This window comes from Salvia hispanica, chromosome 4 (assembly GCF_023119035.1).
Source record: "Salvia hispanica cultivar TCC Black 2014 chromosome 4, UniMelb_Shisp_WGS_1.0, whole genome shotgun sequence".
Taxonomy (NCBI): Eukaryota; Viridiplantae; Streptophyta; class Magnoliopsida; order Lamiales; family Lamiaceae; genus Salvia; species Salvia hispanica.
This window is the reverse complement of record NC_062968.1, coordinates 36,079,104-36,093,814: the sequence shown is the minus strand read 5'-3', so window position 1 is coordinate 36,093,814 and position 14,711 is coordinate 36,079,104. Positions and strand designations below refer to the sequence as shown.

At 38.2% G+C, this 14,711-nt stretch overlaps 1 protein-coding gene across 1 annotated transcript; it reads left to right on the top strand.

The window, feature by feature from the left end:
• The first annotated feature begins 9,121 nt into the window (after positions 1-9,121).
• LOC125220121 (F-box protein At5g03100-like) lies at positions 9,122-10,697 on the top strand. The gene is made up of 2 exons (XM_048122257.1): positions 9,122-10,153; positions 10,232-10,697. Exons 1-2 carry the CDS (start codon positions 9,215-9,217, stop codon positions 10,583-10,585), a joined length of 1,293 nt encoding a protein of 430 aa, XP_047978214.1. The 5' UTR covers positions 9,122-9,214; the 3' UTR covers positions 10,586-10,697.
• Positions 10,698-14,711: the final 4,014 nt, after the last annotated feature.

Below are 14,711 nucleotides of genomic sequence, written 5' to 3'. Positions count from 1 at the left end.
ATAAAATGAGAAGATGTAGCGAGATTAAAAAATGCGACTAATTAAGATGTAAAAATATACGTGCCATTGATATTTAGAGTAAATTTGTAAACAATATTAGACCTAATATTTGGGAGAAGTATTGTACGATAGTACGATAATATGCACTTGACAAGTGGTGCTGCTAAAAAACATTTCACATAACACTTATATATACATATTCCATAATTCTAAAAAGTGATCGAGAGGGCTTACAAAGTCACACGCAATCAGATCATCACTCAAAATTTAAAGCTATACAGTTATGCCCTGAATAATATATAGAGTAAAAGTCAAAATTGATCCTAAACATATGCCCATTGCGAATTGGAGGGTGATTAGAAGGTTGTGGGATTGTTCTGTGATTATGATGATGGAGGTCTGCGGGAGTCGGTGGTGAAGATTTACAGTTTGAGGGCTGATTCTTGGAAGAGAATTGGGGATTTCAACTTTGGTGTTCCTTACGATGATACGAGGAAGTTTGCGGGTGGGAAGCTTCACTTTGCTGCGAGCAAGGGGATGGATTTCGGCTCTAGTTGGAACATTGTTTCGCTTGATTTGGATAGCGAGACGTATGGCATTGTGGAGCAACCGAGTTATGGAGAAAAGGTTTCTCTCTCTAGAGTTGCTTGTTGTCTTAGCATTCTCTACGTTTATGATACGAAACGGATGGATTTGTGTGTTCTCAAGGAGGAGAGAGAGTCGTGGACTAGGGTGGCATCGCCGGTCGCTCCTCGTCGCTCGCTCGACGGTCGCCGCTCGTCGCTTGCCGGTCGCCGGCGCCGTCGAAGTGAGAGAGGGCGAGACTTCCTCTTTATTTTCTCTTTAAAAAGTCTTATTTTTTATTTTAAATGATAGTGTAATCTTAAAATAATTAAAATTTTGATTAAGAGTTATTAAATAATTAAAAATTGCTTATGTTGGTCAAAATTGTGATTAAAATGGTTGACCGTTAAATATTAACGGAAATATTGACGGAGGACCAAAATGATTAAATTTCCATATGTTAAGGACCAAAAAATTCAAAAGATAAAGTTTATGACCAAAATGATAAAATGGACATATGTTCAGGACCAATTTTGACCTTTACTCTAATATATATTCTTTTATTTTTAGACTATTCCGACACTATATTATGATTCTGTTTTGAATCCTAATTAATATATTGGGCCCAGCCCACCTCGTGTACCTATTTAAATATAAGTATGACACATAACTCTATAATCCGAAAACAATCTATTCTCCTTTCCTGCTCGTGGACGTAGCCAACACAATGTTGGTGAACCACGTAAATTTGTATTTTATATGTTTCTGTTTGTCTCGATTACACAATTACTCTATTATGTCACAACATGTACTTTCTAATTTTGGAAACTCTTTTATCTCTAATGAGATGAGATCCATTCCCACTAGTAATACTTTAATTACTTTTTCTCTCTACATCTCTCTTATTACTCTATAAATTTTGCATTAAAACTCGTGTCAAATCGAAAGTGCAAGCTCTTTTGGAAGGGGGGAGTAGACTATAGTGGACCATGTCTTAATATGAATGGGCCAGGTCTAATAAAAATATCCCTAACTAAGACTCCTCCAATTTATATAGTAATTCTCTAAGTAGGTCTGAGTCCGACCAATTTATTTAGTACTCCATTCCATTCGTTCCCTTATAGTTGAGGCAAAATTTTTCGGTACAAATTTCAGAAGGAATAGTTAGCATCTTACGTATATAGAGTAAAATGGGTGAGAAAGAGAGAGATAGAGAGAATAAAGTAGAAAGTGAATAAAGTAGAAGAATAAAGTAAGCGAGAGTAAAGTGAAAGTGAGAAAAAAGTGTTATATATGGAAATGACTCTACTATGAGGAAACTTCCTAAAATGAAAAAAATTACTCAACTATGAAGGAACGGATAGAGTACTCCATATGTGGGTTAAGCTTAGTCTTTTTAAAAATTTATTTTTAAAACACACAAAAACTAATTCATCGTTATATACTTATATAATAAGTGGATGTTCGGTTTGCTAGATTATATCCCGAATTAAATATATAATGTGTTTGGTTCATGAGATTCAATCCTATCATTCAATCCTAGATGGATAATCGTAGGATAATTAATCATAGCTAATTTCTTATAACTAAAATAATCTCACAACTCAATCCTAAATTATATCTTAATATTATTTTGTCTAAGATATCGAACACCACCTAAATGTAATACAGTAGTCATTAGTTGATATAAGAATTCAGAAGTAGTCATATAGTTAGTTTCATTCGAAGATATCTTCATCAGCACCGGGTTTTTTTCTTCCATGAAATGATTTAATTATTGTTTGATACTTGGGCCAAAAATTAAAGAAAAGGAGCGTTTACTTTTGGTCATTATATTTTTATTTAGTGGCTGACCTTGGAGGCTGCCAGCAGGCGTCTCTACCTAATAAATCAACTCTTAATTTCTCCCAGTTAAAATATTCTCCTCGCTCCAAATATGTCGGCTTTTAATGTTATTCTGTTTCAGCTATTTTTGCTGGCATTAATTCTCATACGAGTGGTAAGTTAGTGACAAATGTGGATCATGCAAAGTGATGCACCAGCTGCTGTATTCGGCATCTATAATGGGACGCTTTAAGGTCCATTCTATAGAGTGCCCTATATTCCACCACGTTAGTATTTTATCCTCTACTCTTTCACCTGCAATGGGATGCCCTAAAGTCCGCTCTATAATTTTAACTCTTATTTTGTATTTGTTTTCTTATTTTTTATGTTTACAAATATACCAATTAGCAAAAATAAAAATATAAAAACACCACAAATTAAAGGCATATCCTATTGCCAATATTTATTTTTTTATTTTTTATATTTTATGCTTGCAAATATGTAAATCGTCGGAATTCATTATTGAATTTAGAGAGAAATTGAAATGGGGAAGAAAGTGGAGTGAAAGGTGTGAAATGAAGTAAAAAAATTGGTGATATGTATAGAAAAAAAATACAAAAAAATTAAAATATAAATAAAAATGTGTGCATAGTCCGGACTATCGTCCTTACCTCCTGCAATGGGGAGGGGGATAGGCCGGACTATGCAAAAATGTGTGCATAGTCCGCAGACGATGCATAGGGCGTGGACTAAGGATTACGCATAGGGGCAGGGTGCTGCAGTGGCGCCCTAAGGTGCGCCCGATGCATAGAGCGGGCTTTAGGGCGCCCTATTGTGGATGCCCTTAGTATTTGATAAGAGAGCAATTCACGGGCTTTGTTAAAAGAAAAAAAATGGTAGATAACATAATAGTAATAAAATTTACGCACACTTTTAATGGAAGGAAAATTTTGATACAAGAGATTATTTATGAAAGTTTTTAGATCCGAATAGTTCGATGGGTTAGCCCAAAAAACCCGGCAGATTAGGGTTAGACGGTTGAAAATTTATGACCCGAAAAATTCATAATCCGAATAGCCCGCACCCAGATAACCCGACAATGACCCGAGCCCGAACGGGTTAGTTAGATTGACATCCCTAAGCATATTCATGTTCTAGTTGTACCCCTCTATATATCCTATTAAAAATGAAACGTTTTTTTATATGTCACATTAAAAGTAAAACTTTTTTTAAATTAGAAACAACTCTCTCTACTTTTCCCTCGTTCGTATTTTAGAGCATCCGCAGCGGTAGGAATTTTGGCATCCGCCCGTCCATGCCAGCGGCAAGGACGAGCTCATCCGCCGCTGCGAGCTGTCCGTCCGTGCCAGCAGCACGGCGCTGCTCTTAGCTAAGAGCACGTCCGTGCCGCTGAGCAACCCTACGTGGCACGATTTGATTGACCAACGGCTTAGCCGTTGACAAAATCGATTTTTCTTTTTTTTTTTAAAAAAAAATCAGAAATAATTTGAAATAATACCAAAAATAAAAAAAAATATTTTTAGATTCCCAAAAAATAGAGCCGTTTATGGACGTTTTTTTTGGATTTTTGCGATTTTTTTTAATACCAAAATCATATATAAATACACACATTCATCATCCACTTTTCACATCAAATTATCTCTCATTCATACTTTTTCATACTAAATCATCTACATCTTCCTCTCTCACCCAAACCCTCTCTAAAAAATTCAAAAATGGATTTCACCGATCTCATTGTGGAAGCGGAGCACGAAGAACAAGAATATTATGAACAATATCGTGCCGCCTATGTCGCCGCCAATACCCACGCCCCTCCTCCTCAACCAACTAAAGCAAAACGTCGCTACATCCCTCGTGATCGAGAGGGAGCCCACGAAAGGCTCGTTGCCGAATATTTTTCCGACCAGCCGCGGTATCTAGAAGATTACTTTCGGCGCTGTTTTCGCATGTCAAAACGGTTGTTTATGCGTATTGTCAACACATTGTCCACCCGTGTTGAATACTTTTAATCAGGTGCAGACGCAACCGGTCGGCAAAGTCTCTCGGCGTTGCAAAAGTGTACTTGTGCCATCCGACAACTTGCTACTAGGCAAACGGCTGACCTCTTCGACGAGTATTTGCATGTCGGTGATTCAACTGGAATCCTATGCCTCAAGAATTTTTGCCGGCGTTCGTTCTGCTTTCGGTGAGGAATTCCTTCGGGCACCCACCACCGATGATTGTCAACGGTTGCTTCGTCTTCACGAAACAGTCCACGGTTGAAGAGTGGTCAAAGAATAAGTGAGATGTGTTTGAAATAAAATCCCCCGATCCAGAGAATCCACTAGACACTGGGTCTAGGAACTCAGAGAATCCTTGGGTAACCTGTCGTTGGGCACACAATCACTTCCTTCGCCCTTCAAAACTCTCAACCCGCTATAGCTAAAAAGATTAGTACAGGGAAGCAGGGATCGAATCCACAGAGACGGATGTGTAAGAAAACATGTTCAAAGACCTGAAAGCTATTTTTTTGGCTGCTGCCACGCAATTTTTGGGGTTGAGCTTTAATTCCTAGACTGAGTAAATGAAATAGTTTAATCTAACAACTAGATCTAGGCAGGGACATGCATAATGACTAAAAAGTATCTGAAATGATTGCTTGACTGGGTAAACAACTTCCTAGGCTATCCTAGACAGACGAAAAGCGAAACGTGGGGACCATTTCCCAAAACTGCATAGTACGACTGGAAAAGCTACAAATTAACTAACTAAAGGACTAACTAACAGCGACATCATCTTCTCCAACTTTCATCATGAAACAATCAGTGAAAAACAGGGTAAAACAAAGATCAAAACAGGGAAAACTAAAATTAAACCGACAGACACAATAAACGGACAAAATTAAAGCAGATCTGCAACTACTAGACGAGGCAAACGAGAATGCAGAATTTAAACATCTCAATCATGCAAAAGTAAATAGATCCAGCCACGGGACGCTTAATCCACTCCGGATCCAAGCCATCCACAACAATCAAACATCATTTCCATCTCCGATCTTCACAGGTTTAACCAGATTCAACCGATCAACTTCAAAACTCCATACAATTCCAACTCCAAACTCAAATCAACCAACAATATCCAACAAATCAAACCAACAACACTGCAATAAGGTAAACGAAACAAAAGTAGCAACATCCATAGCAAAATACGAAGTATTCAGCGAGAATAACAAAACAGAACCGAGCTTCGAACAGCGAAGACTCGGGAAGTACGAAGTGTAAACTTGGAAAGTAAATAACAATTGTTTCTTCGCCTCCGTAGAGACGGTGTTACGCCACAACCAAACTAGAAACGTGAACCCCCGCGACAATTCCCCGTGATAGTGTGTGTAGAGAAGTGGAAAAACTAAGCTAAAAGCCGAAAGAGTGATGGAACGAGATATCTTCATGTTGATCGCATGCTCTTATTTATAGTGGATAGAGCTTCTAGACTATTCCTGTGTTCCCTATTTTGCCCTTCAATTTGATGCTCCTCAGTCTAGTAACTCTTCCTTCTTTCGCTCGTTTTTCCCGCCAGGCAATCTCCGTCTTCTTCCTGGGGCTGTCGATTTCTCTACACACCTGGCTTATAAAACCTTGTCAGACCCAGGAAATCACATAATTTTACGACATAACCAATGCATGAAATTAGCCTTATCAACGGTTTTCCCGGTATGCTAGGCAGCATTGACTGTATGCATTGGAAGTGGAAGAATTGCCCGACTGCTTGGAGGGGGCAATACTTAAGCGGCCACAAAGGCGGCGGCCCAACGCTTATCCTTGAAGCGGTCGCCGACTACCGCCTATGGATTTTGCATGCATATTTCGGTGTCGCCGGATCCAACAACGACTTGAACGTGCTATATTCTTTACCACTCTTCGATGATGTTTTGAATGGTGTAGCACCGGCGATCGACTTCACCGTCAACGGAAATGCATACCACATGAGTTACTATCTCGCCAATGGTATCTACCCTAGGTGGTCGACTTTCGTGAAGTCGTTCATGAAGGAACTGGCAGCGGAAGCGCTCACATAAATCAATTACATAATAATTCTGATCTATTTAGCATATTATTTAGACAAATTCTATTCGCGTAATTATCACATGTATCATGCTCATAACTCAAATAAAACATGCTTTAAATTAATTGAAACCTAAAACATGCTTTTCTACGGTTTAGCCATTATACCTTGATGATTCTCCAAAGAATCGAAGATAGCTAGCGCCTTCTCCACGTGAAGATCTTTAGTACAAAACCACGGATCTTCTATCTGGTTCCCGGACTGTAAACTAATATCAGGGTGGGCTGATCTCACCAGTATACTAGGACTTAAATAAAGAAGACGGAAAACCAATCCCTCGAAGAAGAGGAAAAATCGTCCTCTTACTAGAAAGAGAGAGAGACGAAAATTTTGAGTAAAAACAAGTGTGTTTTCTGTCTCCTTTATTCTCCTATTTATAATAAGTCACATATTGGGCCCAGACAGGGATCTATGGAAGGCTTTGGATATGGGCTCCTCCAATTAGCTTTTTACTAATTAAATTAAACCCAATTTAATATAAGCTTATAATTGGAATATTACGAGCAGCCACTACAGAAGTAATATTGCACTCCCCATCCAAATCCGAAATTATAAGTACTTCGGGTTTCCAATACTTGATATTTATTTTCCGCGCTTAAGATAGAAACATCCATTAATTAATTATTGTCTGCTATGGACTCAATTAATTAATATCTTATTTATTCCAAGAGAGGACTCAACAAGAAAATCTTATTTATTATTCATAGAGTAATTAAACTCCAACTAGCTAGGTTCCGAATAATAAAACCTTATTTCAAGCTTCTCTTGAGGATGTTATCAAACGAGACTCACCTCGCGCACGATTCAACATAATAGCAATCCTAGCACCGCTAGATATTAATCACCACTACCCAATATACCAGGCTTATTGGGTTGCGAAAAACCCGCACCATTTGGTAAGTCAAAGTAGTGCATAATCAATACCGTATGCTCAATGCTAACGTACATTGATTAAGAAATAACAATTTACAAGACCTCGTCTTTCAGTAGATAGCATAAAGACTGTCTCGCTGTTAGATCCATTCAGTGCTATACCACACCAACGTCATCTTATTTCAGTAAGGCTTAGAAATAATCGGACTGACATTGCAACCTTTCACGATAGGTAGTCTAAGCCTATCTAGGTTGTGAAATTCTTCTTTCTCTTTGTTTAGAACTGACCGTGTTACCTTAAAGTGAACGACGCCCACAACCGGTCTACTAAAACAAAGACTTAGACTTTGTTAAGTTACTTATTCATTTAAACATGTAATTAACATCCATTAAATGTAAAACATAACAACATTATAACAAAAATAATCTGTTTATTCCTTTGGAAAATAAAATAAGAGTTTTAACAGTATTCAATCACTCGAAAGGTGATTTCTAGTATACAAACTCTAACAGTTCAGCAATCCACAAGAGTCGAGACGGATTCTTTTTGCGCAGCGTCAAGAGTCTGCTCGGAAAGACGTTGAAAGAGCTTTTGGGGTCCTTTAAGGCCGATTCAACATTGTGAAGGCTCTGTCTTGGCTGTGGTACGTTAAGAATATCGCCGACATCATGTACACGCGTATTATCTTGCACAACATGATTATAGCTGACGAAGGACCGAGGGCGGCTAACTTTCACGACGAGGATGAAGCCGGAAGCTCAACCGCGAGGTCTCCCCCACGCCGAGGTGTGCATACGACGGTGAACGAGAGGATCGAAAGAAGACACACAATGCGCGATACAAGAGCCCACACTGAGCTACAAAAAGATCCAATCATCACATTTGGGCGAAATTCGGCAATGAGTAGTGGGTCTTTTTAATTTTATAGATTTTAATTATGTAATTTTTAATTTTTAGGATTTGAATTATGTAATTTTTAATTATTTTGTAATTTGTAATAGTATTATGAGTATTTTTAATGCATTTTAATATTGTGAAAATGTTTTTATTTAAATTGAATAATAGAATGGTAGGACCCTTGAGCTTGTCATTAGCTAAGAGCACGGATGTGGGTGTTGTGCTCTTAGCTAAGGACAAGGAGTAAAAGTGGGACCGGACCCACTTTTGTGTACTTAGCTAAGAGCACAGATAGAGATGTTCTTATTCTCTTTTTATTAACGCACAATATAATATTGCATAAAATTTTGTGAAAAAAAAAAGTTGTTTCATACTACTATTTGATTGGACGGAATAGTACGTGCATTTGCTATATATTTCTGGCGACATCTCAAATTATATTTATTATCTGTTCCTAGATAATCAGAAAATCATACTACTAGTTTGTATAAGTATACCATATACAATTATTGAAGTTCTCATCGAAGGTAAAACCTTATGCTGAAAAAAATAAAGAAATCCTAGATCATTGACTAATTATTCGTTCTAGTAATTGAAATATTAGTCAAAGCTTTATTAATCCGTACTTGCTAGTTGCTCCGATCAATTATATATATTAAATAGAACGTGCAAAGTCTTCAATTCCTCACCATCCGAAACTTCACCAATTCTTCCCAATCGGAGGCCCCCACTGGAATACGTCAATACAATATTCCAAATTTCATAATGTCAATCCCTTTCATTTGTACCTATAAATCCCATTATCAACTTGATCAATGAAACACAACACTACCACTTTTATAAGTAGTCATATAATTAGAAGACTAATCATCCTACTCACAATCCATTCATTTACACTTTACACTATTCATCAAAAAACACACAGACGGAGTCATGCTAATGGAAGAAAAAGCTGATCCGATCAGCAGGTTGCCTAACGAAATCCAGCACCACATAATGTCAAAGGTTCCTCTAAAAGAAGCAGTTCAAATCAGCAGTTTATCCACATCGTGGAGGAGTCTAATGAGCCCTTCCCGCCTCACCCTCTCATCCAATCAAGAGTTGAAGCAGATCATCCAATCCCTCTCCGAATCCGCCGCTTTTCGCACACTCACGCTCCATCTCGACGCTGCTTCCACCGTCTGCACCCTAGGAGCCAACGGCGAACTCCACCTCGACTTCTCACAACACAAGCAACATCCATCATTATCACAATTCGGTTTGATCATCAAACAAACCATCTCTCCTCTCTCTCGTCCTACCTTCTCTGTTATCAAGACTCTGCACCTCAGATCCATCTCCCGTCTCGTGGGGGAGACGGTCAGCGACCTCTGCTCGAGCTGGTCGTCTATAGAGAGCCTGAAGATCGAGAAATGCAGCGGATTACAGAGCATTGAGATCGAATCGAGCCAGTGTTTAAAAAATTTGGAGGTCTCTGACTGTCCCAGCATTGCTAGAATAGTATTGGCGTCTGCTCCGAACCTCAACTCCTTGTCGTATAAGGGAGCTTTCACGCTTGTTCAGCTTCTCAACGTTCCGAATTTGGAACGAGCAGCGTTGGATTTCAGAGATGGCTTGGGCGGGAACGAGTTTAACTGCGATGATTCTCTGTCTATTCTCTATTCCGTCAAAGACATCGAGTCGCTTCAGCTCAGCAGTTGGCTGATTGAGGCTCTGTGCTGCGCTGGAGTGATATTTTCCAAGCTGGATTTCCAGTTCAGCCGGCTCAAGGATTTGAAGGTCATGTGCTCCCAAATCAGCGCCAAAACGCGCGATTCGTTCACCTGTTTCTTGCACATCGCTCCGGCCTTGGAGGAACTACAACTCATCAGAGTCAGTTTTTCTTACTATTATTACCTTGATCAGATCATATAAATAATTTAGTACTGATTTAATTGTGATCAAGGGCAGATGGAGGAGGGATTGAGTAGTAGTGTGGAGTTTCCGTTGAGTCAGCACCAGAATTGGCACGAGCCGCATCTGTGGAAGGATTACGCGAGTGTCAAGGACGAGGCGTGTAGGCTCAAACACATGAAGAAGATCAAGATGAAGGGGTTCAGCATGGGAAGAGATGAGCTGCTGTGGGTGGATCTTTTGCTCCACAATGGGATCAATTTGAGAGAGATGGTTGTTGATGATATTTGGAGGGTGGCGAGAGTTCCACGTACTCAGCTCCACTGCATCAAACCTCAATACTTGATCATTCCTTGCCATCATATTCATTCCTACTCCCTCTTAATTGCGGATTCAATTCCCAAATTTTGACGTTGCAATTTCCTTGTTTTTTCTTTTAGACTTCAGCTAGACTTAATTGCTGCAAATGTAATTAATTAATGATTATATGTCCAATTAATGAATGAAGAAATTCCAATAATCATGTTCACTCTGGTTTGTGATGCATATCTCCTTTAGCTCTGTGTCAATTGAATGAGTTTTTTTTATTTTTTTTAAACATAGGAGTCGAGTCTAACCTAATTGTGGTGACAATTAGAATATCTTGCTTTAGAGAAATTTTACTAATATCTTATAGATTTTTAAACCCTCTTCATTTTCTTAACTATTTAATGGCGTATCCTTTTTATTGTAGTATCAATTAAATTTTACTCCGTATTTTCAATATCAACATAAAATTGTCATAAAATATCTGTGTACAAAACATATAAGTCTAGATCAATAAAATGAAATGATCGGTCATATTTTTTGCAAAAGAAAAACTAGTTGGGTTATGCGTTGGGCTTGCAGGTTGTGAGTGGAAGATAGAACTTTGAGATGTAGCATCTATTTTTTAGTAACATATCTTTTTTAATTTTTTTTTCAAAACATTTTACAATTGAACACAGATAAATATTTGATATGCGTAACAAAATAAACTTAATAAATTATTTGTGAAAATAAAATGAAAATAAAAAAGTTATTACCATTAAAAATTTGACTCTGATTCCGTTATGTTAAAATTTTGATATAAAATCAGCAATGTTCGTAATTTAAATACATGGTACCAATTGGTCTAATTCATACTAGACTTATCAGAATTACGCAAGGCTGACACCGTGCGCACACAAATTCCTATAGTATAAAACCAATTCATACTATGTGAGTATGCATGATTTGAATTTTCCATCTTCACCAAATTCATTTCATTCTAGATTTAGAAAATCACATGGAAATGCGTATAACAATCGTATATAGTACTAATATACCTCTGTTTCAACTTTTAGAGAAAGCTGGATACTGATTAATTAAATAAAACTGGCTTTATTAATTGATTTTCCAATTTAATTACATGAACGTTGTAAATTGAATAAAATTTTGAATTTGGCATCTGGGCCCACCGCCCCCACAAACACAGAGTACACAGCGATGAGAATGGCAAACAGTCTTCTCAACTCCAAAATCTTCTCATTGACACCGGATTTTCGCAACTCCCTGTCAAATGGAGGCGAACCTGCAGGTAGACTCTTCGATCTCTTCCCTTTTAGTTGAAGCAGTGTCATGGTCAGGGAACCGATGGTTTAGTAAATAGGCATAATTTTCTGAAAAACATCTTTATAAATTTGCTTGATTTGAATTTGACCTTAGGCCCTTAACGGCTAATGAGCAAAGGTTGAACACTAGGTTATGGATAGAGTCTTCACCTTTGATAAGGTATTTTCCTTTCGAACCAGTTTGTGATTGTTAACATTTGAAGCTTACCCGATATGGCAAGTTAATGCCCCATAACAAATTAACAATACATACTGTTTTCTGTTGTTTAAAACTTTTTTGGGCCAAAATCACAACAAATGTCCCCATTGTGGCTGAAGTCTTAGAGGGCTTCATCTGCACTGCCTTTGCGTATGGGCAGACTGGAACTGGAAAAGACATATGCAATGGAAGGAGGCATGTGAAATAAGGCGAGGATTTATATTTCACAGAAAATTCTTGGTACGCTTTCGAATTCTATCTGGCAAATCCGACATTGAGTTATTTTTGGTGGAGTGGTGAATTGCCAGTTGAGGCAAGTATTATTCCTAGAGCATTTTGCCAAAAATTTGACCCATAGAATGCTGATTACACTATGAAAGTGACCTTTTCAGAACTATGCAATGAGGATATTGTTAGGACAGTCGACTGAAACATTAGTTTGATATTGTCCGCTTTGGGTCAAGCCCGCACAGATTTATTTTTGGGTCACTCCAAAAGGCCTCAAACTAATTAGAATTGGACATGAATTATATATACCTTCCAACTTCCCCCACTCATCCGATGTGGGATGGATTTATACTCCAACATATATAACCGGCATGCTAGCCCCAGAAGATCAACTAAAATCTAGGACAGATAGACCAAAGAAGCCTTGAAGAGGGTTTGGTGGTTGTAAGAGAGGCCTTGAAGAGGAAATGGTGTATAGTGCTAATGAGATCTACATCCTTTTGGAGCGAGGTGCTGTCAAGAAGACGCACATCAGATACTTTATTGAATAAGATGAGCAGGGCTTGTTTGCTTTAGTTTGATCAATGAATTACTTTCTTCTCCAATCTTGAAAATAAACCCTATTACCTTTATTTTGTAGTCGATCACATTCTATATTTACCATAACTATTCACATAAAAGAAGGAATCGTTGGAGAGGAAGAGCTCATCAAATGCGGGAAGCTTAATCTTATTGATTTAGCAGGATAAGAGAACATCTACTGTTTAATGATTCCTACTCCCTCCGTCCGCGAATAGGAGTCCCGGTTGAGTTCGGTGCGGGTTTTAAGAAAAGTTTGAGTGTAATAATTTAAGTGTGTGATAGTGGAATGTAGGACTCATTTATATTATTATTTGCTTTATTCTTTGGAATAGTGAAATCTAACATTAAGAGAGAGTGAGAAATTGCAATCAAAGTGGATTAAAATTAATTGCAGCTTCTAAATTAAGGGAAAAGTGGGTCATTTTTTATATTCCCAAGATAAAATGTCTAACCGGGACTCGTAATGGCGGACGGATGAAAATGGCCAACCGAGACTCCTATTCATGGACGGAGGAAGTACATGATTTAGTTAAGGATCTTTTGCCAGAAGCATCACTTGCAGGACATAAATAAATGCTTACTAACATTAGGTCATGTCATCAATGCATTGGTTGATCATTCTGTTCATGCACATTAAAGGTGAGAGCAACAGTTGATATATTGGTTATATTAGAAACAAGTAGTTTTCGGGCTCGGTTATGTTCTATGTGCTCTAGTTAAGACATTGTTGACATTGATATAGGGATTGAGTCTGTCTCCCTAGTTGGTTGGATGGAATTGGGATATTTGTGAGTTGATATACACCTTGATAAATTGTTGGGTTTTGATTTTGGATGAATGCATGTGCTAAAGATGTAGAGATTGATTCTATCTCCTACAATCTAGCTTGACTTGTGTTACTCTTATTGTGGAATTGAGTTTGGTATCTGTTAAATTGATCAGTACATTGTGCAAGGATTGAGTAGTATCTCCGATTCTCTTTATTATTTGGCTTGTGGTGTTGAAGGTTTTAGGAATTGAGTCTATCTTTCTAAAATCTAGCTTAACTTGCATTTTTTGTGTGGATTGAATTAGTTGGAACTATTATGAATCTAGTCTATCTTCATACTTTTGGTTTCCAATAACAATTTGAGTGTATTGATTGATTAAGTGCAAGTACTTGAAGTGGAATAAAGTCTGGGAGAGTATTGGGTTACTCCACCTCGTTGTGTGCGATGCTAAGAGGGGGTGAAGAGAAGGTGAGATAGAAGAACCTCACAGCCCTTGAGTGAACACCCTCCCGATATCCATATTGGGATGCGATATATTGTTCAGGCATCGAAACCTCATGGAACATACTAGTCGAGGCAGGGAGTCTAGCCCACTTGTTCGGCACAAAATACTAATCCTACAGGGTCCTCACCGTCGATTTCCTCACAACCCTGGAGTTATCCTCATGGACAAGAAGGTGGACTTTTCATCTCATTCCACCTCTTAAACAAGGAACACGTCATCACTCTGTCTCAGTTCAACATTATGTTCTAACTCCTTTGAGAAGATGAAGAGGGTTATACTAAAAAGTCCAAGGACAGAGATGAGTTTTGGAACCTGATCACTCTTCCTAAGGAAGATGAGGTCTCCAAGTTCAATCCTTCTAGAGCTAAGATAAATGCAGTAAGGAACCACGTGTTGCACTACATGCTTATGTCCCTAGTATACCTTCCATTCGCCCGAACTAAGGTGCGGAGTATGCGATCCTGAGATCAAGGTATCCAACATAAAAAGGAACGCTATGAAAAATTTAAACCAAAAGATCCGAGTTTCTTCACCGGGCAAAGGCGTCCACACCTTCTCTCATTTAAAAAACTCCATCACCTACACCATCACCTATTCCATCTATATCTCCATCGCTATCACC